Raw genomic sequence first — 27,813 nt, 5'->3', positions numbered from 1 at the left:
TGCAGTGCCAGCCTGATCGCTCCATGGACCAACTAACTCCACTAATTCTTTATAACTGCTAGGGGAAGGCCTTCGTCGCAGTCCTATTTTAAGCGCTGGTAATCGTTCAAAGCCAGATTTGCTAATTTAAGGACCTTTTCAATTATGACCTACTACCACTGCTGAGGAACTCCTTCAGCACGAGCCATTCAGATCCCCCATGCATTCGCTCCTGGGTCAGCCACTAGTCAGCTGTATTGTTTCACTCTATTCAAGCACTAAAAACTCATATTATTATTATCAGTGGACATACATGCTAGCATAAAAGCTATTCCAAAGTGGACACATAGAAGTGTATTGGCTCAAATAATCAGAGGTGGGTAGAGTAGCTAAAATGTACTCAAGAGTAACATTATTTCAAAATAATATTACTCAAGTAGAAGTACAAAGTAAAAATAAAGAGTAACTTCAGTCAAAATCTGGTATTTTCAAACGATAGACACAAAAATTGGACAAACAAATTCATATCTGAAAGAGCAGTGCAGGAAACACAAATGTTTAAATCTTTTCATATTGTTAACATAAAGCTTTTGTCTCTAGACATACTCATAATTGGGCTTGTTTTGTAATGAATGCTTAAAAAAAGTCCCAGTGAGTTGGTGTTGTGAGGAGGCAAAAGTGAAGTAAGGGTCACTGACCTGTGGGCTTTTCTTATCATTATGTCCACTGACACAATGAGGCTATACTTACGCCTCTGCTCCCAATATAAACGTGCTGAGTTAAGATGAGTAATAATAGTTTGTGTTTGATTTTATGTAATTTGATAAGTAGCTTGTGATATGTTGGAGAACACAAATAGCAGGATTATACAGAAAGGAAACTCCCAGAGATAATTCCCAGAGGAGTTCCACTGAAGAGCAAAATGTGTCAAGCACAAGCAGAGCAGGTCAATATACTATTTAATGACTCATTTAGTTTGAAAGTGTTCTTTATACGTTTATTTGTGTACTATTCTGCATTATTGATAAGGAAAGATTTATGAATGAAATTAAAATTAATGTAAAGATATGATTACGAATATTAACAGTAGTACACATTTATTTGTTTCTCTAGCTCTATACACCCCCCCCCCCCACACACACACACATATATATATATATATATATATATATATATATATACATATACATATACATATACATATACATATACACTATTCATCCGCAGCAGTTGCTGTGGAAACTAACCTCCCACCGTGAGTGTGCCAAGTGGTTCACTTCTAGGAAGCCTTATCCCATTAGCCCATTATCCCATCTCTGCTTTGGGCCGGTCAAGACTTAAAGATTAGAAGGTGCTCTTGCATGAGGCTTCAGTCGGTCCTTACCTGCCCAAGGTTCAGAGCACTGCTGCCCCTGCTGCTGCATCACCATGGGCTCCCATAGCTCAAGCCTGGATGACATTCTGGAGGAGGACATGCACCACTGGTACACCAAGTTCATGAGGGAGTCTCCGTCCGGCCTCATCACACTGTTTGAGCTCAAATCCATGCTGGAAATGACCGGGATGAGCGAGGAGGCCAGTGGCTATGTGGACCAGGTCTTCTTCACATTTGACATGGACGGGGTAAGGCAGCTTCTGCAAACCTCATAGACCACATCAGAACAGCATCAGAAACTCACTGTACCGTCCTGGTGTTTTAGTTCATAGCTTTTATTGTGTGATTTGAAAAGCAGGATGTTGGGGACTGTATGGTGCAGGATTTAGGCCTGAGTTTCTTGTTAGCAGTGGTGTCTTTGTTTTAGTGTCATTGATGCATGTTGATACTGGTTTATAATTTGGCTGTAAGCTCTCCACAAATGCAACTTGTCTTAAGAGTGATGAGTGAATATACAGTATACAGTATGGGGGGGTCCTTTTAGGTTTAAACCAAGTGGATTGCTGGGTGCTTTGAATATCTTTTCATAACTAGGAATAGTGCTTGCTCTAACTAACTCTGATATCATATGCTTCTCCTACAGGATGGGTATATAGACTTTGTGGAATACATTGCAGCCATAAGCTTACTACTCAAAGGAGAAATTAACCAAAAACTCAAATGGTACTTCAAGCTCTTTGACCAAGACGGAAACGGCAAAATCGACAGGGATGAAATGGAGACAATATTTAAGGTGAGGTGGATTTTCATGGAATCAATTGTGCTAATCAAAAGATGTCAAGACTTGTTCCAGAAGTTCAAGCTTAGCAGTGGAAAAGCTTTAGTCTGTGTACTAGACATGACTAATCCACCGTGTTCTTACCTAACCCCATGGCTAAAAATGGTACAGTCCATGCATAACCTATTTCACTACTAGGACAAGGATACAGACAAGGATACAGGACAGGATACATTATATTAAGTACTTTTTAATTATTATTATTGTTATTGCCTTTATTAATATGCACAGCTTGTTATTAACAGTTATATGCAATATATATATATATATATATATATATATATATATATTTATATTTATATATTAATATTATATATTTTTTTGTTTGTTTAAAGGGCCCATGTTTAACACAAACTCCGCATATTTAGACTGTGTTCTTTTGTCAAACTGAAAACATGCTGTTCCTCTTTGTCATGTCATTAAGTGGAAATACAGGAACTGCTCCACTATGTTTTTAAATCCAAAACATCTTCACTAGAATCATTTAATAATTTCAGCTTTGGAATTGCCTAACTTTGAAGTTACAGCTACTGTTTTAGCCCCATTGAAACTGTTTTACTCCTCAGAGCACCAGGCGATGTTAGAGACTTTCTATTGACACTCAACTGTACAAAAGGTAAAACTAAAATATTAAAACTTAAGGGTTTTGTAGAGTATTGAAGAGTAAAACAGTTCAATTGAGGCAAAACAGCTGTTAACTTTAAAACTATCACTTGTTGACATTACAAGCTGGAAGAGAGCATTTTGAACTTTGGAGATGCAGACAGCCTAATAATACAGGATTAGCCAAACATGTGTGGATGAAACAAAACACAACTCCAGGTATGTTTTCGATGAGGTAATATTATAACATGGCTTAAGACTCACATGAGTCAGCTTTGTATAATATAGGACCCTTTTAAAGGAAGTACACAATAAACTAATAACTAAACTAACTAAAGTCAGTTTGTCCAGCTGACAGATTTCCATTTTTCTTTTACTATGGATCATACCTGGATGACTGAGGGATTACACAGTCAGGGGAGGTGTGAACTATATCATCAAGAAATTATTTAAATTACTGTTTTGAAGACATGCAGGATTAGATCCAAGTGTATCATCTAAAATTAGAAAAAAAAATTGTGAAAAGGTATGATAAAAGTAAAAAGTAATCTAATCTCCCAAACAAAGGTATAAGGTGACGTCCTTTTGTGTTTACTTTATGAGTAGTATTCACAATGGTTTGAGATTTAAACCACAGCCAAAAAAAAATAAAAAAAATATTTGATGGAAATGTTCACCTATCATATTGGGATAATACCCCAAAAATATTTGGTTTTACTAATCACTATAAGCCATCTTATATTGATTACTACAAGGACTGATTGAAAATTTTATGTTAATGTTTGGTTGCAGGCGATTCAAGACATCACTAGGATTTATGACATTCCTCCAGAAGAGATTGTGAATCTAATATACGAGAGGATCGACGTGCATGGAGAAGGTAAAGACATATCTATAATATACTAGGTATATAACTAGGTGTGTCGATACCGATATTTAATATTGGTTTTGCTGCTGTGGCCTGATTGCTGATATCTGTCCAAGGGGGGAACCTGTGGAATAGTCTCCCGGTAATCCAGAGACAATGTCCCACATACAGTTCTTTTAAAGCTCAAATTAAAAACTGGTTATGGTCAAACCAAACATGCCCTGATCTATAGTAGCAACGTGGTTTTAACTGTTCCATAGAGACATATTTGCATGTATGCACAAAATATGAAGGGGGTGGATACAGAATGTAATGGTTTTGAATGGGTGGCCTGGACTGAAATAATGGGGACTGTGTAATGACTGGAATGTGCAATATTTTGTATGGTGCAATAATGGGAACTTTACAATGAGTGCAATGTGCAATGAATAGAAAATGCAACTGTGAGGAATGTGCAATGAATGGAATGTGGAATTGAGTGGAATGTGCAACCATGGGAACTGTGCACTGAATGTAATATAGTGTGCAATTTTTAACTTGACCCTTTTGTGACCCCAGCCCCTGGGACAACAGTTGGAAATTAGCCTTTGGCTATAATCTGGTGTATTTACATTCATGTTGAATCATGTCTGTTCATCAATATGCATTGTCCCAGTCAAATAAACAAATAAATAAATCAATCAATAATAAAATATATTTCACTTCTGTAAAAAAAAAATAAAAAAAATTCTGTGATACATTTTTTCCAGGATTGTGTAAACAAACATATAGCCATATTTTAGCTCGAAAAATCATATCTGCACTGAGTGCAAACTGGGAATTGGGCACAAAGACTAGAGCATTTTTTTCAATACCTGACTGTGACGGGTACAGATATCTGTAAAAGCCTTCTGGTATTACCAATGTATCGATCATTGTTAGTTAAATTTCTATGCTATAATTAGGCTTTATTCATAAAAAAAAAAAAGTTGTTATTCAGTCTTCCTCTAAGCTCCAACAGAAATGTGTTTATTAAACTAAAACTCTCACACTATCCAGCGGTGAAGAGCCAGTTTATTACAATGTGCATTGCCATGAAATGTCTAAAAGGAAAAGGTGCCCCTGATCATTTTTATCAGTGATTAAAACTTACTATATTACAATGAAAAGCTACATTTGAACAATATTAGCAGCTGTCATGATTAGTGGTTACCAATAGTTACTCTTATGCTCAAACAAGATCATGTCGATCATGGGAGATCTATGTGTATGCTAGTTGCAAAGCTAACCTATTGTTTTTGTTCTAGGTGAGTTGACCCTGGAGGAGTTCATCAGCGGGGCCCGGGAGCACCCTGACATCATGGACATGCTCTCCAAAATGATGGACCTCACCCACGTTCTGGAGATCATCCTGAAAGGACAGAAGAGGAAGGCCGTCAACTGAGCACAGCCACACAGAAGGACTTTGTACACTACCCCAAAGCTACACACCCACCCCCCTACCCCCCACTGGGACAAAGTCACCTGTCTAAAATGGCAATGGAGGTACAGAAGCTTGGGGCAGCTGAGAAGACGGTCAGCTGAGGTGCGGTGGTGTCAGGACAGAGACTGGAGCAGGATTAGCAGCTCTGATTGAATTCATTATGAGCTAAATGAGCTGAGGCCTGTGGGTTTACAGAACTGTCCAGGACAATTCCAAGGATACGGACTGCATCGGAATCACCTTATCATTAATTTGTGCTTCTGTCACTTTCATACACACAGTAACATGAGTAAAAATGCCCTACATCTACAAACATACAGTAGTCAGTGCTGTTATCACTCTTGTCTAACTGATGCATTATAACTTCCATGTAGTACAGTGAAGTGTTTGTAATTGACTGAAAGTGACTAAAACTTAAGTTGCCTTATTAATTCATATTATAAAGTTTGATTTGTTTAAATGTTGCAGTATTGTCATTCTTTTGAGAAAATCACAATTATACAAGTTCTGAGATCAAGACCAACTATACAGGAAAATGTGTCTATTTGTGCATTTTTAGTCACATAAGCTCGCTCAGATGAGGTGAATATCAGGTTATCTAGTCTATGCAGTCCCCAGGTAAGTGTCTCATCTCATACTTTGGAGGTACTACTTTTCCTTTCTGCACAAATGGTTCAGTCCTTGTTTTTGTGATGAAAGAAGTCCTGAAAATATTACTGCAGCAACATAACAAAATGGTCATTGACTTAAAATAAATGTAATCAAATTAAACAAAATGTATGTAGCCTTTACTTTTGTCTTTTAAAATAGATGCTACAATCACAACTGAATCTGAGTTGCCAGTGCCTAAACTTCCAGATAGAGGGCACATACAAGGCCACGCATGTCTCACGTGAACCTCAGAATATCCAAAATTCCCTCTGAGGCTGCACTAGTACTGATGGATGATAGCTGCAGGTGCTGGGGTTTACGTTGTGACCATTCAGATCAGAGAGAGTCCTTTTAGGTTTAAACCAAGTGGATTTCAGAACTGAACCCTGGCAATCCAAATGAGAGACTCATGTGAGGCTCATTCTGCTTTCTGATAGGATAATTGTCTTAAGAAACACTACATTAGAACTTGATTTGTATTTTGTAATCAAGGATAAATCAGCAATAGAACTGTTATCAGTAAATGTCAAATCTGATTTGAACATGTTTACCTCATATCTGTTCCTTTAACTGTAACATCAACAATGTAGAAAGTTAGGAGTCAGTGGGAACATGATACAAAAGCTCTGATGCATTTTTAGTTATGGTAAATGAGGGGTGGTTATGACCCGCAGTCATAACTATTTGATATAAACAAAAATCATATTGTAAAATTCTTAGACTCAACATTCAAAACCCACAACCTGTTGCTTTAATCATTCCATAACAGAACAGGTCACTTCAGTGCATTCTGCAGACACTAGACAAAGCGCATGGTTATGCAATTCAAACACAGACTTTGACATAGAACAACTGTCAGTTATTTCTAAACTCATCGGACGACGCTGTTACGCAACACAACTACTCACTATAAAATGAGAGCCCGCACGCCTGGTCCTTCGCTCTGCACCAAAACCCAACCTTAACCATGCAATCCACCGAGGCTAGACTGTCCAAAAACAGCCTGTCCCTGACCCTTAGGAGGTACAGCGCGGCTGTTAGCAACATGGAGCAGACTGTCCTCGTACCCAGCCTACTCCGGGATGTGCCCTCTGATGAGCTGTGCGACTGCGAGGAGACCTGCTGTGACCTCTACCATAGCTACCTGATGCTCAAGACCATAAGGGACACAGTGGAGAGGGGCCTGGTTTCCCCTGACGACCGTAAAGCATCAGACCGGAACCTAGAGCCACTGCTGGACATGGATGAAGAGGGACAGTTTCACTTTCACCTCAGAGGACTTTTCACTGTGATGAGGGATCTGACCACAAGGACACACAGTGTAACGGAGAAGTACAAGGACATCATTGGAGTGGCTAACTGAGATGGGCTGAAGGACATGTTATTGGACAGTATTATTGCTTTGCTTTGTGTCAGATGAGATTACTTTGTTAACGTGTGAAATCAGCCAATAAAAGTGCATTGCCAAAGAAAGCAGTCATTTGTGTATTCATTTGTGAAACCCAATTTAATGTTTAGAACTCCTACATTTGGGACACATTTTCAAAAATATTAAGGTGCATTGTGACATATAAAAATAGCAAGAGGGTTTTTGAATAACTAGGTATTGAACATCTGTGTAAAATGTCAAATTTTATGTTGAGAAATTGGCCTTTGAAGTTATAAAATCACATGTAAATCTATGGATGCAAGTGTAATGTTTTTAAAAACAGGTGTAGGTGTGTGTGCAGGTATCAATGATTACCTCACCAGCAGGTTAGTTTTTGAAGTAGTCCCTTATAGATACATTTCATACAGTGTCGTTCTCTTCTAACAGACAGTGATGGCCAATCCATCACCTGTATGCCTAACAAAGGAAAGGGTAGAGTGAAATAGTAGATCCAACAGTTTCAAAGCAGAGGCCAAAGTCTGCATGTACACCATATCTCCATAATCCAATACCGAAAGGAAGGTTGCTTGCACTATTTCTTTTCTGTAATTTACTTTATTTAGGCCTATATCACTTATAGTATTTCTCAGTGTTGGCTAAAATGATTTGGTGATGGTAGTATATATTTTCAATGTAGCATATCCTTTGGACTGAAGCACTCCAACAGTAATCGCTCACATTGGCTATTCTAAAACCATGGGCCACCCACGAGTTTTGAAGATTAGACAAACTCATAATGCAGGACTATTCAAACATGTGTGAAGCGTGTGTTTTTGATGAGGTAAGAACATTATAACCATTCAATTTCGTATAATATGGGACCTTTAACTTTAAATTAATAGCCTATGTCCAACAGTTAAAGGTTCCTGTTCTAATCTTACCTGTAATTTACCTGCTAATAAAGGAGATAAAACCAGAAATTCGAGGGGAAAAATGTTATTTATAGGCCCGCATAAAAAGCCAACTTGAGAAGTCATAAAGTTTTCTCCAATTCCTAGTTTAGTTGCGTTATGTGTTCAGTTTCACCAAGACTTACAACAGCTCACTCGCCGTGTATTAAGGTGTTGCGCGGAGTTTTACTGCCCTCTACTGGTGTGCTGAATGCAACACACAAACGCATATGCACTAAGTCACCGACAGAGAGAGACGCGTGAAAAACTGGGGGCGTGGTCACGGTCAGCCGTCTTGACGCAGAGGCAGAGAATGTACAAAGGCGGTCCCACATGTCCACGAAGGCAACAAGGAAACCTCATGGCTGCTCAGAGAAGTTACAGAAAGATCAAAGTCAAAGATGTGGTAGCAGGGTTTATAAGAAATGGTGCACATGGTTAATCATGGCATTGACTCACCACATCAGAATTCATTATAATAAACAGCTGCTCGTCTTCAGAAGCAGACGCTAGCTGCTGTACTCTGTACTTCCAGATTTGGCGACCTACAGTGCCATCATCACCAGCTGCATCGTGGATGGATTAGGAAGGACTGGTAGGACTGGTGACTGATGCCTGATGCCAACTTTCATTCCCTGTCCTCCTCCTCAAGCTCCACTTCATATGCTGATAAGACTTTCTATTTTACTTTACCCAAGCAGCACTGTATTGAAAAAACGTATAGCTTACTACAGAAAGCTTCATGTATTTAGCGTATTTTATTTTATCTTTTTTTTTTTTTATCACAAAATAATAGCAAAAAATAAAAATTATGTCTATTTGTTACTTTGTTTTTTTGTGTGTGTTTTTTTGTTTTTTTAGAAATAAAACTTATGGTAACTTGTCGTGTCACTACTAAGCAGTCATTGGATTTATTTTTCATGAGTGCTTCAATCTGTGAAGTACCTGGAGATGTCTTTGTCCATAAATGACTTCATTATTTTTATCTTATGCCAATAATGACTATTGATGTGTTTGCAGCCTGCGCTCCACCTCCTCATGTCTGAGCTTTGTGGTGACAGAGGTGCGGTAGATCCTGGTCTTAGACTGTGATCTGATACAGGTATGTGCAGTATTCACATTATGAGACTGAACCCATCTAGGACAGGGGCAGTCAACCAACACTGTAAATTTGGGGTAACAGTGGAATCAGTGAGCAGTGGCAATTGCTGTAGTGTTGTTGGGCAAGACATCTACTTCACATCCAGGGCTGTACACACTTGTGCTGTATACTGGTAATTGTGTGGGTTTTTGTGACTGCAAAAAGATTGCTTGCTCATTAACATTCCCAGCACTGACCAAATTACCTGGCCAAACCTCCTGGTTAGTACTTGGATGGGAGACCACTGGGAATACCAATACCACTGGAATGTGCCACAGAGGGGCAGCAGTGGCAAAAACTGTGTCTCCTTAGGTGAGACACTTTACCCACATTGGCTAGTATGAACGTGCTGTGAGTGTGAGTGTTGGCAGTGGTCAGAGGGGGCGATGGCAGCCTCACTTCCATCAGTCTGCCCCAGGGCAGCTGTGGCTGCAGTAGTAGCTTACAACCACCAAGGGTATAGTGCATGGATAATGTACTGTAAAGTCTTGAGCGTTGAGTATCCAAAAGCGCTAGATAAACAGAATGCATTAATAATAATACTTTAAAGCCTGCTACAGTTACTGAAGTAGCTTTCCCACTGACTTTTCTCAAGACTTTGTACCGGTAAATATTTAAATATTAAGAGCTAAAGGCATGAAGTAGACTAACCAGCTCTGTGGTAATTGTCCCTAATATTTATGTCCAAGAAACACATTTAAACTTAAAACTTGGTAGTTTATCTAGTCTCAAAGACATATTCTAAATTAAATTATAGGTCGTGTGGTTTAGATTATCTGATTAGCAACAAGCAAGCTTTTAAACATGTTTTTTCTTTAGGGACATTAAGCAAAAGTGAGCAGCCATGATAAACAAAAATATATATATTAGTAGTATTGGAAAATGTCCTAGTGTTTTGTTTTTTTTGTTTGTTTTTTTTTCAAATATTGGTTATTTACATTTTCTATGTTGAGTCAGTGTGGGCTACTTTATAATTTGGATAGCAGCCTCCCCCTGGTCCTGGGTGACTATTGGAGCACACAGTTAATCATTAATCTCATCATTCTCAGGACTCCCTTTAGAGATAAACACTGGGCTGGTTCAACAGGCATCCATAGATCCTGAACCAAAGTTCAGTTTCACAGGCAGTCTGTCAGCAAGTGTACTACTGCCATTACGATCTGTTTTTTCTTATTTATGTAGGTGTACAAGTCATGGCAGACTATGGATACTACCGGGGTGCTATATTCTTGGCCATGTTTGTTGGCTACACACTGTACTACTTCAACAGGAAGACATTCTCTTTTGTTATGCCTTCTGTCATGGAGGAAATTAAGATGGACAAAGATGACTTGGGTATGTTGCTGAAATGTCATTTTCTATACTACTGGAAATAAAGTGCTTTCGCTATCAAATCCCATCACAGTTTGACTTTAAACTAGTGTTTTTGACATGTAGGTAAAATTCTATAAATGGCCATGGCCATTTTTATTTTGTAGGACAAGGTTATTAGTATTATTATTATTATCAATATTATTTATTCATCGATAATTTTAACTACTGCAAAATCAAAATACAGCTTGACTACACTCATGACTACATGCATAGTTACAACAAGTCACAACAAATAGATCCTTCATTGACATTTTGCTGTAGGACAAATAAGTAATGCAACCACAGATGTGTGTGTGTGTGTGTGTGTGTGTGTGTGTATATATATATATATATATTAGTGGCTCTATTGATAAAAAGTAGGACACCAAAAACATGAATGAAATGATGAAAATGTAACTTGATTTAAAATGATGCTAAATAAGCTCTACTGAAATACTCTACATTTGGATATTTGCATGAAATGCTTGTATGTACTTTCCTCATAACATTATATTTAAGAATGGCACAGTCATTGAAACCTGATTTGTGTTGGTGTGCTCCTCTCTCCATCCCTGTATATTTCTCCAGGCTTGATCACTAGTAGCCAGTCCTTGGCGTATGCCATTAGTAAGTTCATCAGCGGAGTGCTGTCAGACCAGCTCAGTGCTCGATGGCTCTTTTCCATTGGCCTGTTCTTTGTGGGAGGCATCAACGTGGTCTTCTCCTGGTCCTCCACTGTAGCTGCCTTCTCCGTGCTTTGGTTCCTCAACGGCCTGGGACAGGGCCTGGGCTGGCCCCCCTGTGGGCGGGTGCTACGGAAGGTACTGACTTTAGGGTTTTCTGTAACATAGGATTTATGCACTGACCACTTTATTAGATATGGCCTACACAGCAGCACTCTGTTTAGTTACAGAAATGGAAAATTCTCCCAGCAAGGTATTGAAACTTGCTAAAAAGTTCACCTTACCTACTTGTATCATTCTATTTTCAAGTCTTTATTCATTTATATTCTCAAACCCCATATCAGGATTTGAGACATTTATTACAGACTTTCTTGTGTTGCTGCAGTGGTTTGAGCCCTCTCAGTTTGGCACATGGTGGGCAATCCTATCCTGCAGTATGAACCTGGCTGGGAGTGTGGGTCCGATCGTCGCCTCTGTGCTGGCTCAGAGCTGTAGCTGGAGGACCATCCTGTCTGTGTCTGGGATCACCTGTATGCTTGTGTCTTTCATCTGTCTGTTGGTCATCAAGAACGAACCTAAAGACGTGGGGCTGCCCAACATTGAAGTGGCCACCAAGAAAAGCAAAGGAGGTGAGGATGGTAGTAAGGGAAGGGTATATAGTAAGGGAAAAAATATAGGGCTGATTTCGATTCTTCTCCCTGATTTTATCATTTGTATTTACTACATTTGAATAAGAGAGCTGTGTAGTCATATTCCATCGGTCTGATAAATAATATTATAATAGTTTTCCAACATTGTATTGCCTAGACACTACTGGGACCCAGCTACATTTAAAAAACTTATATTAAAAAGCAGGGTGGAAAAAGTTTTAAAGACATCATTTTGACACAGTTTGAGAAAATGTTTAACATTAAAACTGTGCCCAGATGAGTACCTTTTGAAGCCGTTTCTACCTTGGATGACTACTGGACGAAGGAGGGATTACACCGAAAATAATGTCTGTAATTTCTCGGTCATCCATATAGGGTCAATTTCCTGGGATCCAGAATGCACACTTATCTTTTACATTATGAACATGTGATATCAGTCTGTTTAAAACATACAGAGATATCATTCTGGACTTATCAGGCAAAGGGTCCAGAGCAAAAGAAGTTAAATTCTGAAGAAGTTACCTCAGTGGGTGGCAAAACACTATATTGCCATATTCACTCCAAAAAATTTCCAGTTGACAGAATTCAACCTTCTTTTGCTACAAAAATGATACTTGTGCAACTTGTATACCTTCTGGTGTGAAAATCGGAAGATGGATATTTTAAAACAGCCAGAACCATTCCATTTAGGTTTAAAGTTTAATACAAAAATACACGGTGCTCATCTTAATCTGCAGTGCATGTGTTTATGTGCAGAATATGTTGTCTACAGGTCAGCTGCTCTTTGGACTCTGATCTGAGTGTGCCCCTCACATGCATATTACATGCACAGACAAATAATAAATCAGTGTACTTGTTCAGTATTGTACAATGCATGCACATTATTCATTTGTACTGTCTTGCATAAATTTCGTTCCTTTCATATTGGCTTATATGTTTAAACTCCTCCCCAGGACCTTCGACTGAAAGCTCACTGTCAGAATTCCTGCTCTCTCCGTACCTGTGGCTGCTGTCTGTGTCCTACCTGGTGGTGTTTGGAGTCAAAACTGCATGTAGTGACTGGGGCCAGCTGTTTCTGATCCAAGACAAGGGACAGTCAACAATCATGGGTAAGGTACCATGCTGTGTTTCTGTTACACCATTGAATGCTGTTTATAACCATGTTTTCCCCATAGGTAGCTCTTACATCAGTGCTCTGGAGGTTGGAGGCCTTTTGGGCAGTATTGCTGCAGGCTACTTCTCTGACAAAGCTGTGGCTAAAGTAAGTAAATAAAGAAAAATGGTGAAGTACAAAACTTAAAAAAAAACTTAATATAAGTCTAGTAAATGGTGATTTGTGATGAAAAACCAATGCATACATGTTTTTTCTGAATGATGAGGATGTGCTTATTCTGCCCAGCTAGTCTTATAATAGTGTTTTTGACGACAACAATAACCAAAAAATGAAAATAAGTCTCTTCTTCCTCTTCCCGTTATATTTTGACTGCACACAAATAATGGTTTCCTATAATTGATGATTTTTGAACAGCAAGGAATGAAGATCTATGGCAATCCCCGCCACTTCATCCTCCTCATAATGATGATGGGAATGTATGTGTCCATGTTTCTTTTCAGGGTCACAGTCACCTCTGACACCTCCAAGGTATTTGACCCACCTCTTATAGTCATCATTATTTTATTTATTTATTTTCATTATCATTACACACATATCTCCTCTCTTTTAGATGTGGATTCTGACTCTTGGAGCAGTTTTTGGGTTTTCCTCCTATGGACCAATTTCTTTGTTTGGTGTTATTGCCAATGAAAGTGCCCCTTCCAATTACTGTGGTACATCGCATGCTATTGTCTCCCTCATGGCCAATAGTAAGTGACTTCATCCTAGTTGATAATGTTTATTAGTCTGGTACTTAAAATGTTTTGTATTAATGTTTTGTTTTAGTTGGGGGCTTCCTTTCCGGTCTACCCTTTAGCACCATTGCCAAGCACCATGGCTGGGAGACTGCATTCTGGGTGGCGGAGGTCACCATTGGGCTCTGTACTGTGGGATACTTCCTACTACGCAATATTCAAACCAAGATGGGTGCTTTACCAAAGAAAGAAGACTAAGGCATTACTCTAATACCTGCAAAAAGACGAAAGGCATATTGTCATAGTGTTTTATATTTTTGTACTAGTATTATTTTCTCAAGACAGAGGTAGAAGTGTAGAAAACATTCAGGAATACTTTTATACTGTAACCATGGTGCTTCTCTACATTCCCCCAAAAAATCATGGTTTTGTCAATGATTAATTTGTGCTTTGTGAGTAAATGAGTAGAGATTAGCAAATTTAGACAGTTGGGAAGATGATTACACTGGGTTACAAAAAAAACATTTTTGAAAGTTGTCTGTGTTTTTTCAACTGAATTAGGACCATTTAGCACCACTGAATCCAAAAATGATATCCATTTTTCTCAGTCAGGTCAGGTTTTTATGCTAATTTGATTTTGAAAAATCCGATCTTCTGACTAAATTGATTACAGTTTTGTGACATTATCAGTTGATTTTCTTTAATATTTCTCATCCAAAAAATGTTTTAGGAGATAAAAAATAGTTTTCTAACAGAATGTATTAATTAAATGTTATGTTATGTTAATTGATAAAGGTAAGTACATGTAAATTGGAACGTTACGTTATCATTGTGCAAAATTCAGGACATGAACGTCTGTTTTTATGAACCCCTTGAATGCTCAGCAGCAGGGATGTCTCTCTTCAAGTCCAACAGTAATCAGCCATCATGACTGCATCCCAGCGTCCCTGATACCTGGTCTCCATCTCTTTTATGTCCTGATGGAATCTCCACCTGCTCATCACTCAGTGATCCCAGATTCTCAGGAAACCTGAACATTTAGCTCCTTTTGGGAAAAAGGATGTGGAGCATCATCATTAAAACCACACTGGAGGAATCTTTGTCACTGATGTCAGGAACTTCTACAAAGACAGGTACTGGAATTTCATCACAGTGAGCTACAGAACGACGTGCTGATTCACGGTCAGGATACTTGAGGCTGCTTCGGTTCTTTCTGTTGATCCCAGTCACATCAATAGCCCAGAAGGAGCTATTGATGTCGGCTCCCTCCAAACCATGGGAATTCCAAACTTCAGACAACTCTTCTTGCCTTTAGTCCACTGATGCAGATACTCGGTGCATGACTTGCATGCCATGTGTGGCGCCCAAGCTTCATCTTGGTCACCAAGTTTAATACCAAAATAAGCATGGTAAGCACGCTTTATGAAACTTGTGACTTGATTCCTGTTAGGAACACTGGTGTATTCACCGCAGATGTAGCAGAATATGTCAGGCTTATTTTTGCAAGATCTTCTAGTCGAAGCCATTTCATTCACTTGTAATATAAAAAAAAAACAAATAGTCATAAGTTGGCACATGCAAAATCTTCAGAATTTGTTTATAGCGAGAAATATAACAGAATTTTGCATCATATGACGTGAAAATACTCATACATGTAAACAAAATCGTCAAAAACCAAATGTGTAGCTTAGTTCAGAAAGTTGACCTGATTGAGCAAAACCAATGTGATTTTTGGATTCAGCACATCAAAATTATCCTAAATCAGCTAAAAAATCCTAGACAATAAATGTAGTGTTGACCAGTGTTATAGATCTGAGTATACTTCATGTGATGACACAATATTATTAAAAATGAAGTCTTAATAACTTGTTTACATAAATATTTCATGTTTATAATAATAAAAAAGTTGAATCTTTATTTTGTGAACGAATAATGAGAACTAAATTTGGAACCACAGAAAATAAAATCATCACACATCTTGATAGAAAAGGTTTCAAAAGTCTTAAAGTTGAAATGTTTTGACAGGCATCCAGCAATGCTTTGGACCACACCTGGAAATGAGGGATTACAAAGACTACTTCCACATGTATTTTAATCATAATTCTTAGGGTTAGGATTAGAAAACCGGTTTAAAAAATATTTATGACAAAATAAATGGTTTAGTGTGTTTATTAAACATATATAAAACATTTTGTATTTACAGTGGTTCTGTTGATTTTTCACTTTCAAGCACACATGATAAACAAAATGCATAAGAAGATGAGACTGAAACTGTACAAGCTAATTTGCTAAGAAGCATGCTAATATGTATGCATTTTTGTTTATGATCCAGCTCCAAAGTTCCCAGCCTTCTCTGCTACTTCCAGGGCACTCTTTAGGTTCTGGTCAAACAATTCACACCTGAAAATAATATTATTGGTGATGAATATAATAGAGATTCAGTGATTCAGTTTGTAATGTTGCATTTACCTAATTGGCATTTCTAGGGAATAGAAGGGGTTCTTGAGTGCATAATCTGAATAAACTTCATAAATCTTCCTTAACAGCGCATCAATTCCAGACTGCCGAGGGTCCGCCATTACAATGAATTTAATCCCTGAGTAAGATGAGACATTCAGTGAAATAAAACCAATACCAAGCTAAATATAAAAGCAGGTGAAAATTCACAATTACTATTATCAATTTATTTTCTTTTGAGCTCCCACATTTTCGGCCACATCCTAGTTCTGCAACATGCCTCCTTGACTCCTCAACTGTCAATCATGGCCAATGAGATATCCTATTGGAAACAACCTACTTTTGACATTGAGGGGCAAAGGGGTCTGTTGTCCTGGGCCCTAGAATAGGACCCTCTTCCTATTATTTTATATAATAATTTCTGTCAACAGGCATGGTGGGCAGTGACTGTTGAGCTCCATGGGTAGGACTAACAATTTAGGACTTGAACAGACTATCATGCCGGACAGCTTAAAGGAAAAGGCCTTATTCCATAATATTTTATTATCTACTGTTATAGTTTATATGATCACAATGATTCATTTTCTTACCTGTAAAAGTTTGAAAGCAGTGCAATTTAAAGACATCTGTTTCTAGCATCTCAATCCCAGAACTGCCAACTTCTGGAGACAACTGTGATCCAATGGCAAATAACCTAAAAAATAATAATATAAAATAATAAAATATCTTAATCAATTCAAAACAAAAGAGGAACTCATTTTGACTCGGTGTGTAATGATATGATTATTTTGACTTACGAATGAAACATAGAAGCCAGCATTAGTTTTTCATTGGAGCTCAACCGGGCCCGTCCGAACCGAATAGATACGGGGTAATTTGAGGAGTCTTTGAGGTATTCCAGGATGTCCTTCCCATCTGCAGTGTTCTTGCCCATCACATCTACTCCATTTATTGACAGCACTGCGTGACCAACTGGAACCATAACATTGGCACATTAGTAACATCAGAGAAGAGATAACGAGGCCATAGTAGCAGGTACGAAAGAATAAAGATGTAGGTATCTCGCAGTTCAGAACAGGCTTGGAGTAGAGTAGCAGCCACTCTGCATCACATACCGTGGGGCTAAGCTAACTAGCCAGTGTACCTTTAATTCCATCGCGTTGCCCAAAAGAAACGACTACTTTCTCATCATGATGTTTCAGCACTAAATCCAAAGGGTAACTAAAAGTTTTCTCCGCCTCCGCTCTTGGAACATAGTTGTCATACTGGTAAATTAAACCACCAGCCTTGTTAACTACATAAACACTGAAGATCACCATCTTTGCAAAGAACAGCAAACCAGCTGAGGAATGGGTCATGTGACCAGCGACCAAAATGTATTATATTACAAAATTTACGTAAGTGGGCCCACTGCGCTATATTTTGGTTTTAAAAAGCATTATGGACATTTGATTGTAGCACAATGCCTTTTATATCCAATTTCTGGTGGTCAATTATAAATATTTAGTACTTTATAAACAACGAACTACATTTCCCACAAGCTTTGGGTTCACTTCCGTATAGACGGGTTGTCTAAGCGGTTGTTACACGGGCACACTTCCTTTCGCTCCGACATCTTGAAGAGGAAACATGGTGAGGATAGTTAGCCGAGAGTATTCTGTGATATATTGACTTAATCTGTCATTGTGAGAAATATTATACGTTCCGATTAATAAATACAATTATAAGGCATGCCAGGTGCTGTTAAAAACCTGAGATTATAAGCGTGATGTTGTATTTTTGCTACTTTTCTTAGCGGCTAGCCACTTAGCTCCGCCTTTTCAACCATGCTTTCATGTGCTTAGAGTGGTGCTTGTATAAAACCATGAGCAGTAAATTCAGTCTGGCCATGGCATGAAAATATAATTCTGTAAAACCCCGGTGGCGTGATTTGTTTCTGAATTGGGACTTGTTATATTGTAAGATTCATCCCATTACGTCCTGTGATGCTGTATAACAGGCTGAATCATGGAGATTATGTGTGTATGTATATTTGCAGCCTCCCAAGCAAGACAAGAAAAAGGACACTGGAAAGTCCAAGAAGGACAAGGACCCAGTCAACAAGTCAGGAGGCAAAGCCAAGAAGAAGGTACTTTGTGTGTCACCAATTTACTGGTAGTTTCTAATAATTGTATGCATTCACTAACCCCGATTTTTTTTTGTCCTGAGCAGAAGTGGTCCAAGGGTAAAGTGAGGGATAAGCTCAATAACCTGGTCCTCTTCGACAAGGCAACCTACGACAAGTTGTACAAAGAAGTCCCCAACTACAAGCTCATCACCCCTGCTGTAGTGTCCGAGAGACTGAAGATCCGTGGTTCTCTGGCAAGGAATGCCCTCCAAGAGCTGCTGGCTAAAGGTGAATTTCAATTACAATTTTGTGTGCAGAGATGGGAAATGTTTGAAGTTGTATTGAATATTGGTGGTACAAGGCCAATGCCCCCTTTTGTAAATTGGTACATTGTAATATTTTGTCAATATTCCTTTCAATAGTGTGTGCTGTGTAAAAATGAAAAGGGTTTCACAGTCATACTGCACAATTTAAAAATGCCCATTTGCTGCACTTGGTTGGCTGAATGGTTATCAAGATTAAACTCACTCAGTGGGATCTGTGTCACTTAATGTGCTAGTGCTCTTAATAAAACTGTTGAATGATCTTAAGGATATAGCAAAGTAACTTTTTTTCTTTTTGGATCCAGGCATGATCAAGCTGGTGTCAAAACACAGAGCACAGCTCATCTACACAAGAAACACCAAGGGAGGAGATGAAGAGGCGGCTGCTGAGAAAGCATAAGCAGGTATATATATATATTTGATTTAAACGAGAACATTATGTTAAGTATTTTAAACATTTATTTTCTTTTTAGGCTGTCTTGGGATGGGCCATTTGTATAATGTGGTTAATAAAAGTTTAATAAAGGAAATCCTGTTGTCGTCATCTCATTCTTAAATGTATATTTTCCTACAAGAAAAAAGTGAATTATAATTGGAAGGATGTCAGGAAGCCATATTCAATTGGTAGGCTCCTGCAGCATCAAAGCCGTTTAGTAAAACCTTATTCTCTAAATAGTTAAGGGCTTGTAAAATGTATATTTCAGATTAGATCTAATGTCATGTTTCTTAACACTGCACCAAGGACTGCTGCTGAATTGATGTGAGGATAGCATGCAGAAGGCCATTAAAAAAAAAAGTGAAGGACATGATAAATGTTGTCAGATGTCTTAATCCTACAGTTGAATCAGTGTAAAAATACTGGGTATACAAAATAATTCCATAGTTGTTGAATATTTTATAAAGGGCTTATTTAGGCTCATAATTTTAGTAACGTGTGCATTGTGAAAAACATTTTGACGTATACATTAAATGGTTATTCAGGTTTACTGTAGCCCATTAGTAGCGTTCCTTATATATAATTTTTGTAGCGTTTTGTATTTTAATAATTTTTTGATTTAATGAAAAGTACATAAAAACACTATAAATGAGAATTTAACGAATGTTAAATTTGTAGATGTTAACAAGAGCCACTGTATGTATACATGTATGTATGTATATACATGTGTGTGTGTATATATATATATATATATATATATATATGTATATATATATATACACACATACAGTGGCTATTCATCCCTCTGGAACTTTTTCAAATTTTGTCAAGTCACAACCACAAATTTAAATACTTTTTAATTTGCATTTTATGTGAATAATTAACACAAAATGGTACATAAGTGTGAAGTAAAAAGAAAATTATACATCATTTCCTCAGTTAAAAAACTGAAAAGTGCAGCGTGCAAAAGTATTCAGCCCCCCTTGGGAAATCTTTTTAGATCCAAGTCCCACTTTAAACTTCATCACAACTTTTTCTCTGACCTGTTTGGCGTGCTCCCCAACACTCGCTTAAATCATCCAAAAATCATCAGGCAACTTCTAAAAGCAATTGGTTGCATTCAAGAAAAAGGAGGCTGAATACTTTTGCACACCACACTTTTAAGTTTTTTACTGTAAAAAAAAAATTGGAAATTGCAAAATATTTCCTTCCACTTCACACTATATATCTATCTATATATATATTTATTTTATTTATTTATTTTATTTAACCTTTATTTTACCAGGCAAAACATTAAGAACAAATTCTTATTTACAATGAGGGCCTGGGCGCGCATATATATATATATATATATATATATATATATATATATATAGCCGAAATCAGAACATAATAACTTCCCCACCATTTTTCAGTTGACACCTTGACGCTGCTGTCCTATCTGAGGCCTAACAGCAACAAGTTTTCAGTAAGGAATGATTTAATTATGTTAGATTCTAACAGTTAGAAAGAGCAGATGGAGTGTTGTTGATTTTTTTTTTTTTTTTTATTAAAACATAAAGGAGAAATAAACAAATGTACTGTCCATAGAGCTTAAGAGGCAGACAATGTTGTCAGTGGCAAAGAGAAAACCCAAGATGACATTTCATCATGCAACCATGGCCACGAATGACATTGAAAAATGGGTAAGTGCAAGGGTATATTCTAATGTTGATAATTTGTTGAACTCTGTGACTGAGGTTTTTATTCTGCACTCTTCTCTTTTCATGTTTATTTTGTGATGATTATGTTATATATAATATATATTAATATAATTATTAATATAATAATATACAATATATATTATGTTTTGATTTGTTGTATTGTGATTTTATTGTGATTTGTTGTATTGTGATTTGTTGTGTTGTGTGTCACACACAGAAACAAGACATAATATCACGGTCACTTACAAGTACCATACTTGTAAGTTCATTTATCATCAAGGCCAAAGTGCCACATCTCAACTGTTGGTAAAAAACACTAAATATCAGGAAACTCTGTCAACACAATATTAACACTTAAGATTGGCAAACTCATCTCTGAACCATGGCTCGCTGTGGTGACTGCCTCCTCAAGGCTGTCCCATTTCAGGCAGCCCACAAATGCGGCCAAAAGTCCGCTATTGTCTGTCAGTACACTCCTGACTTTACACAGTGTTACTTTTAAACACCTACAAAACTACTTGTCTTTCCTCAACAGATTTTTGAGTACTACAGGTGAATATGTTTTTGCATTTGTTCATGCACACGTTGAGTCAGTGCAAACTGTTACCATGATCTAAGATGTACCAAAGACATAAAAGCAAATTTCTCAGATATTTCTTTGCCAAATCAGTTTGAACTTTGTTGACAATGTTTAGAGCATATTTTTAGGCGGGTTTTGGGAAATTCGTAATGGTAGATTTCTTTAAAAATCACTTTGTGTACAGTAATCTTGTGTTTGCTGCAGAAAGTTGAGATCAAAATGTGAGCTAAAGCTACAAGGACTAACAGTAGCCTGGTTTAACATAACTTAAACTTGAATAATGTTCTTCTATTTTAGAAAGAGTTTTGTTATATATTGAATCTGAGAGTTGTGTAAATGAACACTAACACATCTTGAAGTTTTGTTGATTGCAGGCCCTTTACTATCTTATGTACAAGATGCAGGCTAGATTCACTTTTTATAACTTCAGTCATGAACAACATGGACTTACACTTGAAATGAGTTCATCTACTACTAGTTTGACTACCAAACCCTGTACCCGACTATGTCCAGGTACCACTGGCTGAACCCAAGGTAGTAGTAGACCGCCTCACGTCTTCTGGTCTCCTACCCCGTGGGGCGGTGGGCTCAGATATGTGGAGGGAGTGTGTTTCAGTGTACTGAAGATCCCCAGATGTGGGCACAAACCAACATGGGGGATCCATCTCTGTCAATGTGTCAAAGCACTGGAGGCAATGAACTGGTAGTTGTTTACTCTAATTACTTTTATCTCTTATTTAGTTAGTAGTAGTAGCAGTAGCAGTAGCAGTAGCAGCAGCAGCAGCAGCAGCAGCAGCAGCAGCAGCAGCAGCAGCAGCAGCAGCAGCAGCAGCAGCAGCAGAAGTCTTTGTCAGTGCTCACTGTTGGATAAGAGACAGCGTCATAGTGGGGCAGCAGTGGCTCTAGTTGAAACTGTTGTTGTGCCCTTAGGAAATGAATGAGTAATGCACACTGATAAATTTGACTAATGCATTATTATTATTTAATGTTAAAGTCACAGTAGTAATAGTAGTAGTGCTATTCATAGAGGTAAAAAAAAATGTTTACAACTGTTTGCAAATTGAAAGAAACATCAAAAGCATTAGTGGTAGTAGCATTGTTGTAGAGTATTAGTATGGTATTGGTACTTGGTTTAGTTCTGGTGTAAATGTTAATGCGTTTTGACAAACAAAACTATTAGTAGAGGCTGAACACATAGTAGTAGTCCCTGATGTACTAACCTTTCTTCCCTTTCTCCATCTCCAACAGGGCTCTGAGCCTGATTAGGTCGCCATGGAGACGGAACCCTCTCAACCTGTTTTGGAGGTAGAGACGCCTCCAGCCAATGCCCTTCTCCTTGTCCAAGAACCTGGACCCTGCCATGGACAAAGAGGCCTGGTTGGACGGTGTTCTCAATACTCTGCCTGCTGATGATGATGAGGAGCAATTGGTGATAGAGGAATTGGATGTGCTATTGTCCTTATTTATAGAGGACATTGAGAGGACATAGAGGACAGGGAGACCAGGGACAGGGAGAACATTGTAACTTCTGCACCTACTTCTTCAGCTCCAATGGGTGCTCAAACTCCTGCTCAAAATCAATCTGCTCAGCTAGTTGATTTTGTGAATGGGCATGATCAAAGCCTAGTGCTTGTGCAACAAAATGGTGGACCAGTGCAGGACCAGGAATACCAAACTCAGAGTACTAGTCCATTGGTCAATACAAACAACTGAGGCAATGGTTTGGTCCAAGCGCTGCCCAGGTAAGGACTGTAGCTAAAGGAGTAGTAGTAGTAGTAGATAGAACTGTGTCCATGGAAAAGTTATTGCTTTGCCTGGAATGTCACACTGTATGGCTTTTTATCTTATTTATTTAATTACACTGTTTTTACTGTTCTAAAATACCTTGGAAAAGATGCATTCTTACAGTGAGCAGTGGTCACCTCTCCACAGATCTGATTTGTAAATTAGCCTTGTACTTACAGCTTTTGCCTCGCTTGTTGAGGCAGACAAGTTTAACGCCATACTGTGGAACATTTTGGACAAAGCTGCAACATCTCCATAGAGATGACTAGAAAAGTTACATAGCGCACCGAGTTCTCTTGTGTTACGGTTTAGCCAGATGGAAAAAAATCTATTTGAGTTCATTCATTTGTAAACCTAAAATTCTGCACTGACAATAGAAAAAGAGAAAACTCTTGAAATATAACAACAATAACAAAACTGGAGTAGAACCTAAAGCAGTAATAAAGGCAGTAGTAATTGCAGTAGCAGTAGTGTTTTAGTTTAGTTTAGTTTGTTTATTCAGACACACACAGAAAAATAAATAAAACATTGTCACAGTCACATACATAGAATTTGTTCATTGTGACTGAAAGGCATAGGCTGAAGCTAAGCTTATTTATGCCTGCCTAATTCCACATCTAAAGAATAATATACAGTATACAATACAGAAGAAATACATTTGTTTTTATATTCTTACGGTTACCTCTGGATTTATATTTGTATATATAATAATCATTAGTAGTCCTTTTTTTTATCATGATCATAGGTGTTATTTTTAATCAACATATTATTATTATTACTATTTTGTTTTCCTATTACATAATTCATATTATGTAGTAGACAAAGTTTATACTATGTTCTTTAATGTTCAGTTCAGTTGTCATAGTAACAGTTATATTATTGCTCTATATTTTTCTAGAATTTTAAATTTATACATTTTCTTAAATACTTTGATTGATGTGCAGCTTTTTAATTCATTGTCCAAACAATTCCATAAATTAACCCCTGTAACTGAGATGCACATAGATTTTTTTGTAGTTCTTGCCATAGTTGTTTGGAAGATGCCAGTTCCCCTCAAATTATAGCGACTCTCTCTAGGTCTGAACTGCTCCTGGATACAGTGTGGAAGCATGTGGTTATGGGCCTTATACATAACAACTGCTCTATTAAATTCAACTAGATCATTTAGTTTTAATGTTTTTAGTTTAATAAAGAGTGGGTTGGTGGATGCATAATATTCTGCCTGATTGACAATCCTAATCGCTTTCTTTTGAAGTAAAAATAGAGGATTCATGTTGGATTTATAATTGTTCCCCCATATTTCCACACAATAATTAAGGTATGGAAGTAAAAGAGAACAATAGAATATAAACAGTGATTTTTACATTATTTATATGTACTTTCCAGCTTATTTTACTATCGATGGTGATAACTAAAAATTTAGTTTCATACACTCTTTCTATTTCTATATCCATCCATCCATCCATCCATTTTCTTCCGCTTATCCGGAGCCGGGTCGCGGGGGCAGCAGTCTAAGCAGGGACTCCCAGACTTCCCTCACCCCGGACACGTCCTCCAGCTCCTCCTATATATATATATTTCTATATCATTAATTTTAATTTTAATTTGTTTAGAAATTTGTCTATTCCCAAAGAGTATATATTTGGTTTTACTTAAGTTAAGTGATAGTTTGTTAATATCAAACATTGAAGCCGGGCCCTGTGGTGACGGCATCGGGCGATCCGGAGTTACCCGGAGCACAGAACTGGAGTGACGCAGTGTGGCGGCCGGAGGAGGCGGGGGACCGGAGGACAGGCTGACCTACGGCGAATACTAACACTGGACGGCTCTTAAAAGCCGTCCAGCTCGGTGAGTCGGCCGCATGTGAGGTGAGTTATAGTGGGCCGATTGTCCGATAGTGGACATTATTCTTTCATAACACCCCACTCGCCTTACCCGGCCGACACAAGTATCGATACTAAAACTGTCACATTCACATGACAGGTATTGAGTATCAAATCTATTCCTTTTTAAAAGCAGGCTCAAGACTCATCTTTTCAGCATAGCTTTTGACTAGTATTTATCACTTTAGTTTACTTCTCTATTTATTTAGGCTTATTTAGGCTGGCTAGTGTGTTTATGTTGATATCCATGTTTTACTTATGTTTTATTTACTTGTTTAGCTTTGACTTATTTTATTACTTTTAATAATTTTAGATTTGCCAGTGTTTCCTCTGAGGAGCCCTCTGCACCGGGAGCTGTGGTTGGCTGTGGCTGCTGGGCCCTGGCTCGTGGGCCCTGGAGGTTTGGTCTTGACCTCATCTCTTCTCTGGGCCCTGGGTTGGTGTCCTGTGGCTGCGGGTGACCCTGTTCCTGGTGCAGATGGTTCCTCTGGTAGCGCTCTCTCATCTGGTTCATCTTTATCGAGCCTATTGCACTTAAACATATTTTAATGAAACCAAAGGTATTTTAACATGTGTTGGGGTGGTGGGTGGGAGTGTGCGTTGGGGTGGGGGGTTGTCTGGTCATGTTTATTGATGTGTTGGGGTTGGGTTGTTCGGCTGTGGGGTGGTTGGGTGGGTTTGGTGGGTGGGACTGTTTTTAATGCACTGTAAAGCACTTTGTGTTACATTTTCTGTATGAAAAGTGCTTTATAAATAAAAGTTTGTTGTTGTTATTCAGTATGATGTCATGTTACTCTTCTTCAAACCAACTCTATGGACAATTCAATGGGCTGCAGCCTCATATCTCTCCAGGACTTGTACATACATGGGTATTATTGCAGATTATAAAACATGAGGTGCCGAAGGGACACAAGAGCATGTTTAAAGGCCAATAACAATACAATGAATGCATAATATGTGTTCTATGAGATTCAGGATAGACTTACATAAACAAGTTGCTTCAGCCCAAATCTAATACAAATAGATCTGGTGGGTGGGTATTTATAAGATAAGATACGATATGCCTTTATTAGTCCCACAGTGGGGAAATTCCAGTATTTCACCGCACAGTTAAAGAACAGAAGGAAAATGGTACATGCAATAAAACAAGATAATAGATAAATAGCTTAAAATAATTAAAAAATAGACTTAAAAATAAACTAAAAATATACTCTAATGTAACATCATAATTATCATAATGTGAGGACTAAAAATTGGAACCTGTCTGCCTTATGTCTGTGTAATCCCTTGGTCATCCAGGTCTGATCCACAGTAAAAGCCAAAGTTACTACTGAAATCACTACTACAATTTTTTGTCCAGCTAACTTTGGCTTTACTATGTCTGCCTTATGGGACAGTAGCAGCCAGTGACATAAATTATTTATTATTTTATCAACAACATGTTTTAAAGTCTGTTAAGTCTGTTAAAGTTCAATTCAATAATTTAGCAATGAATGGTCTGATAAAGAATTTGGAAGGACTTTAACATTATGCATTATTGCATTTTATGCTAATAAATGGTCTAAAATATAGTATGGTTTATGCCTATTTCAAAAAATGTGTATTGTAGCAAATTTGAATTTAATAAGCAAATTACATCTTGTAAAAAAAATCAAGTAGTAAACTCACCATTAGTTGACTTTTTTTGAGTATTGTGAAAAAAAGTATCAAGGGTTGCATTTAAAATAGCATTCATATTAGCACAAATAATTGCTACATATTCTTGTAATCCTGATAAAATTTCTATTATTTTCCCTTAAAATTTTGAATAATAATGGTTTGATGCATACATTGAGATTAGGGCATAATCTCATCCTGAAAAATGTGCGTTTATATATGCAATACGCCCATTAGTAATACGCCCATTGCCAGAACTATCTGTAATTGTCAGATGATTACGTTTAACTATTACCAAAGTTCCAGAGGTTTTTGATTCTAATGAAGAGGACACACGCGCAGACAGATGCAGACACACAAATACAAACACACACACAGAACCACACAAACACATACATACACAGACAGATGCAGACATCCATCCATCCATTTTCTTCCGCTTATCCGGGGCCGGGTCGCGGGGGCAGCAGTCTAAGCAGGGACTCCCAGACTTCCCTCACCCCAGACACATCCTCCAGCTCCTCCGGTGGGACCCCAAGGCGTTCCCAGGCCAGCCGAGAGACATAGTCCCTCCAGCGTGTCCTAGGTCTTCCCCAGGGCCTCCTCCTGGTGGGACATGCCCAGAACACCTCCCTAGGGAGGCGTCCAGGAGGCATCCTGAGCAGATGCCCAGCCCCTCATCTGGCCTCCTCTCAACGTGTAGGAGCAGCGGCTCTACTCCGAGCTCCTCCCGTGTGACTGAGCTCCTCACCCTATCCCTAAGGGTGCGCCCAGTACTCTGCAGAGGAAACCCATTTCGGCCGCTTGTATCCGCAACCTTGTCCTTACCAGAGCTCATGACCATAGGTGAGGGTAGGAACGTAGATTGACCGGTAAATCGATTCACCACAACGGACCGATACAGTGACCGCATCACTGCAGACGCTGCACCGATCCGCCTGTCAATCTCACGCTCCATCCTTCCCTCACTCGTGAACAAGACCCCGAGATACTTGAACTGCTCCACTTGAGGCAGAGACTCACCACCCACCAAGCTGATTCTCATCCCAGCCCCTTCACACTTGGCTGCAAACTGCCCCAGTGCCTGCTGCAGGTCCTGACTCGAAGAAGCCA

General features: G+C 38.3%; 5 protein-coding genes across 5 annotated transcripts; 4 read left to right on the top strand and 1 right to left on the bottom strand.

Moving 5' to 3' along the window:
* Positions 1-1,379: 1,379 nt before the first annotated feature.
* LOC117380854 (guanylyl cyclase-activating protein 1-like) lies at positions 1,380-5,123 on the top strand. The gene is made up of 4 exons (XM_033977705.2): positions 1,380-1,602; positions 1,998-2,147; positions 3,588-3,675; positions 4,950-5,123. The coding sequence occupies exons 1-4, from the start codon at positions 1,408-1,410 to the stop codon at positions 5,084-5,086; spliced, it is 570 nt and encodes a 189-aa protein (XP_033833596.1). The 5' UTR covers positions 1,380-1,407; the 3' UTR covers positions 5,087-5,123.
* Positions 5,124-6,701: 1,578 nt separating this feature from the next.
* Positions 6,702-7,249, top strand: thrsp (thyroid hormone responsive). The gene has a single exon (XM_033977708.2). The coding sequence runs from the start codon at positions 6,744-6,746 to the stop codon at positions 7,137-7,139; it is 396 nt and encodes a 131-aa protein (XP_033833599.1). The 5' UTR covers positions 6,702-6,743; the 3' UTR covers positions 7,140-7,249.
* Positions 7,250-10,247: 2,998 nt separating this feature from the next.
* Positions 10,248-15,965, top strand: slc37a4a (solute carrier family 37 member 4a). The gene is made up of 8 exons (XM_033977535.2): positions 10,248-10,571; positions 11,178-11,410; positions 11,658-11,901; positions 12,876-13,031; positions 13,098-13,183; positions 13,451-13,564; positions 13,647-13,785; positions 13,862-15,965. The coding sequence occupies exons 1-8, from the start codon at positions 10,430-10,432 to the stop codon at positions 14,026-14,028; spliced, it is 1,281 nt and encodes a 426-aa protein (XP_033833426.1). The 5' UTR covers positions 10,248-10,429; the 3' UTR covers positions 14,029-15,965.
* A 95-nt stretch (positions 15,966-16,060) lies between these two features.
* trappc4 (trafficking protein particle complex subunit 4) lies at positions 16,061-17,560 on the bottom strand. Its single transcript, XM_033977029.2, has 5 exons — positions 17,372-17,560; positions 17,025-17,199; positions 16,818-16,921; positions 16,240-16,366; positions 16,061-16,170 (listed from the first exon to the last, which is right to left on the bottom strand). Exons 1-5 carry the CDS (start codon positions 17,544-17,546, stop codon positions 16,092-16,094), a joined length of 660 nt encoding a protein of 219 aa, XP_033832920.1. The 5' UTR covers positions 17,547-17,560; the 3' UTR covers positions 16,061-16,091.
* A 185-nt stretch (positions 17,561-17,745) lies between these two features.
* On the top strand, positions 17,746-19,187 carry rps25 (ribosomal protein S25). The gene is made up of 5 exons (XM_033977567.2): positions 17,746-17,859; positions 18,266-18,355; positions 18,439-18,622; positions 18,963-19,061; positions 19,131-19,187. The coding sequence occupies exons 1-4, from the start codon at positions 17,857-17,859 to the stop codon at positions 19,055-19,057; spliced, it is 372 nt and encodes a 123-aa protein (XP_033833458.1). The 5' UTR covers positions 17,746-17,856; the 3' UTR covers positions 19,058-19,061; positions 19,131-19,187.
* Positions 19,188-27,813: the final 8,626 nt, after the last annotated feature.

This window comes from Periophthalmus magnuspinnatus, chromosome 13, assembly GCF_009829125.3.
Source record: "Periophthalmus magnuspinnatus isolate fPerMag1 chromosome 13, fPerMag1.2.pri, whole genome shotgun sequence".
In the NCBI taxonomy this organism is placed as follows: domain Eukaryota; kingdom Metazoa; phylum Chordata; class Actinopteri; order Gobiiformes; family Gobiidae; genus Periophthalmus; species Periophthalmus magnuspinnatus.
Note: the sequence above shows the minus strand (reverse complement) of the source record. Positions and strands in the feature narration are given on the sequence as shown.

What these genes read in the sequence shown, in the direction of transcription:
- LOC117380854 (XM_033977705.2), top strand. Translation starts at nt 1,408, where the DNA reads ATGGGCTCCCATAGCTCAAGCCTGGATGACATTCTGGAGGAGGACATG. An exon ending in TCACATTTGACATGGACGGG is followed by an intron (nt 1,603 to 1,997) that starts GTAAGGCAGCTT and finishes CTTCTCCTACAG; the next exon opens with GATGGGTATATAGACTTTGT. An exon ending in AAATGGAGACAATATTTAAG is followed by an intron (nt 2,148 to 3,587) that starts GTGAGGTGGATT and finishes GTTTGGTTGCAG; the next exon opens with GCGATTCAAGACATCACTAG.
- thrsp (XM_033977708.2), top strand. Translation starts at nt 6,744, where the DNA reads ATGCAATCCACCGAGGCTAGACTGTCCAAAAACAGCCTGTCCCTGACC.
- slc37a4a (XM_033977535.2), top strand. Translation starts at nt 10,430, where the DNA reads ATGGCAGACTATGGATACTACCGGGGTGCTATATTCTTGGCCATGTTT. An exon ending in GATGGACAAAGATGACTTGG is followed by an intron (nt 10,572 to 11,177) that starts GTATGTTGCTGA and finishes ATATTTCTCCAG; the next exon opens with GCTTGATCACTAGTAGCCAG. An exon ending in TCACCTCTGACACCTCCAAG is followed by an intron (nt 13,565 to 13,646) that starts GTATTTGACCCA and finishes CCTCTCTTTTAG; the next exon opens with ATGTGGATTCTGACTCTTGG.
- trappc4 (XM_033977029.2), bottom strand. Translation starts at nt 17,546, where the DNA reads ATGGTGATCTTCAGTGTTTATGTAGTTAACAAGGCTGGTGGTTTAATT. An exon ending in GCAACGCGATGGAATTAAAG is followed by an intron (nt 17,200 to 17,371) that starts GTACACTGGCTA and finishes TTATGGTTCCAG; the next exon opens with TTGGTCACGCAGTGCTGTCA. An exon ending in TCCCTAGAAATGCCAATTAG is followed by an intron (nt 16,171 to 16,239) that starts GTAAATGCAACA and finishes TATTATTTTCAG; the next exon opens with GTGTGAATTGTTTGACCAGA.
- rps25 (XM_033977567.2), top strand. An exon ending in GAGGCAAAGCCAAGAAGAAG is followed by an intron (nt 18,356 to 18,438) that starts GTACTTTGTGTG and finishes TGTCCTGAGCAG; the next exon opens with AAGTGGTCCAAGGGTAAAGT. An exon ending in CCAAGAGCTGCTGGCTAAAG is followed by an intron (nt 18,623 to 18,962) that starts GTGAATTTCAAT and finishes TTTTGGATCCAG; the next exon opens with GCATGATCAAGCTGGTGTCA.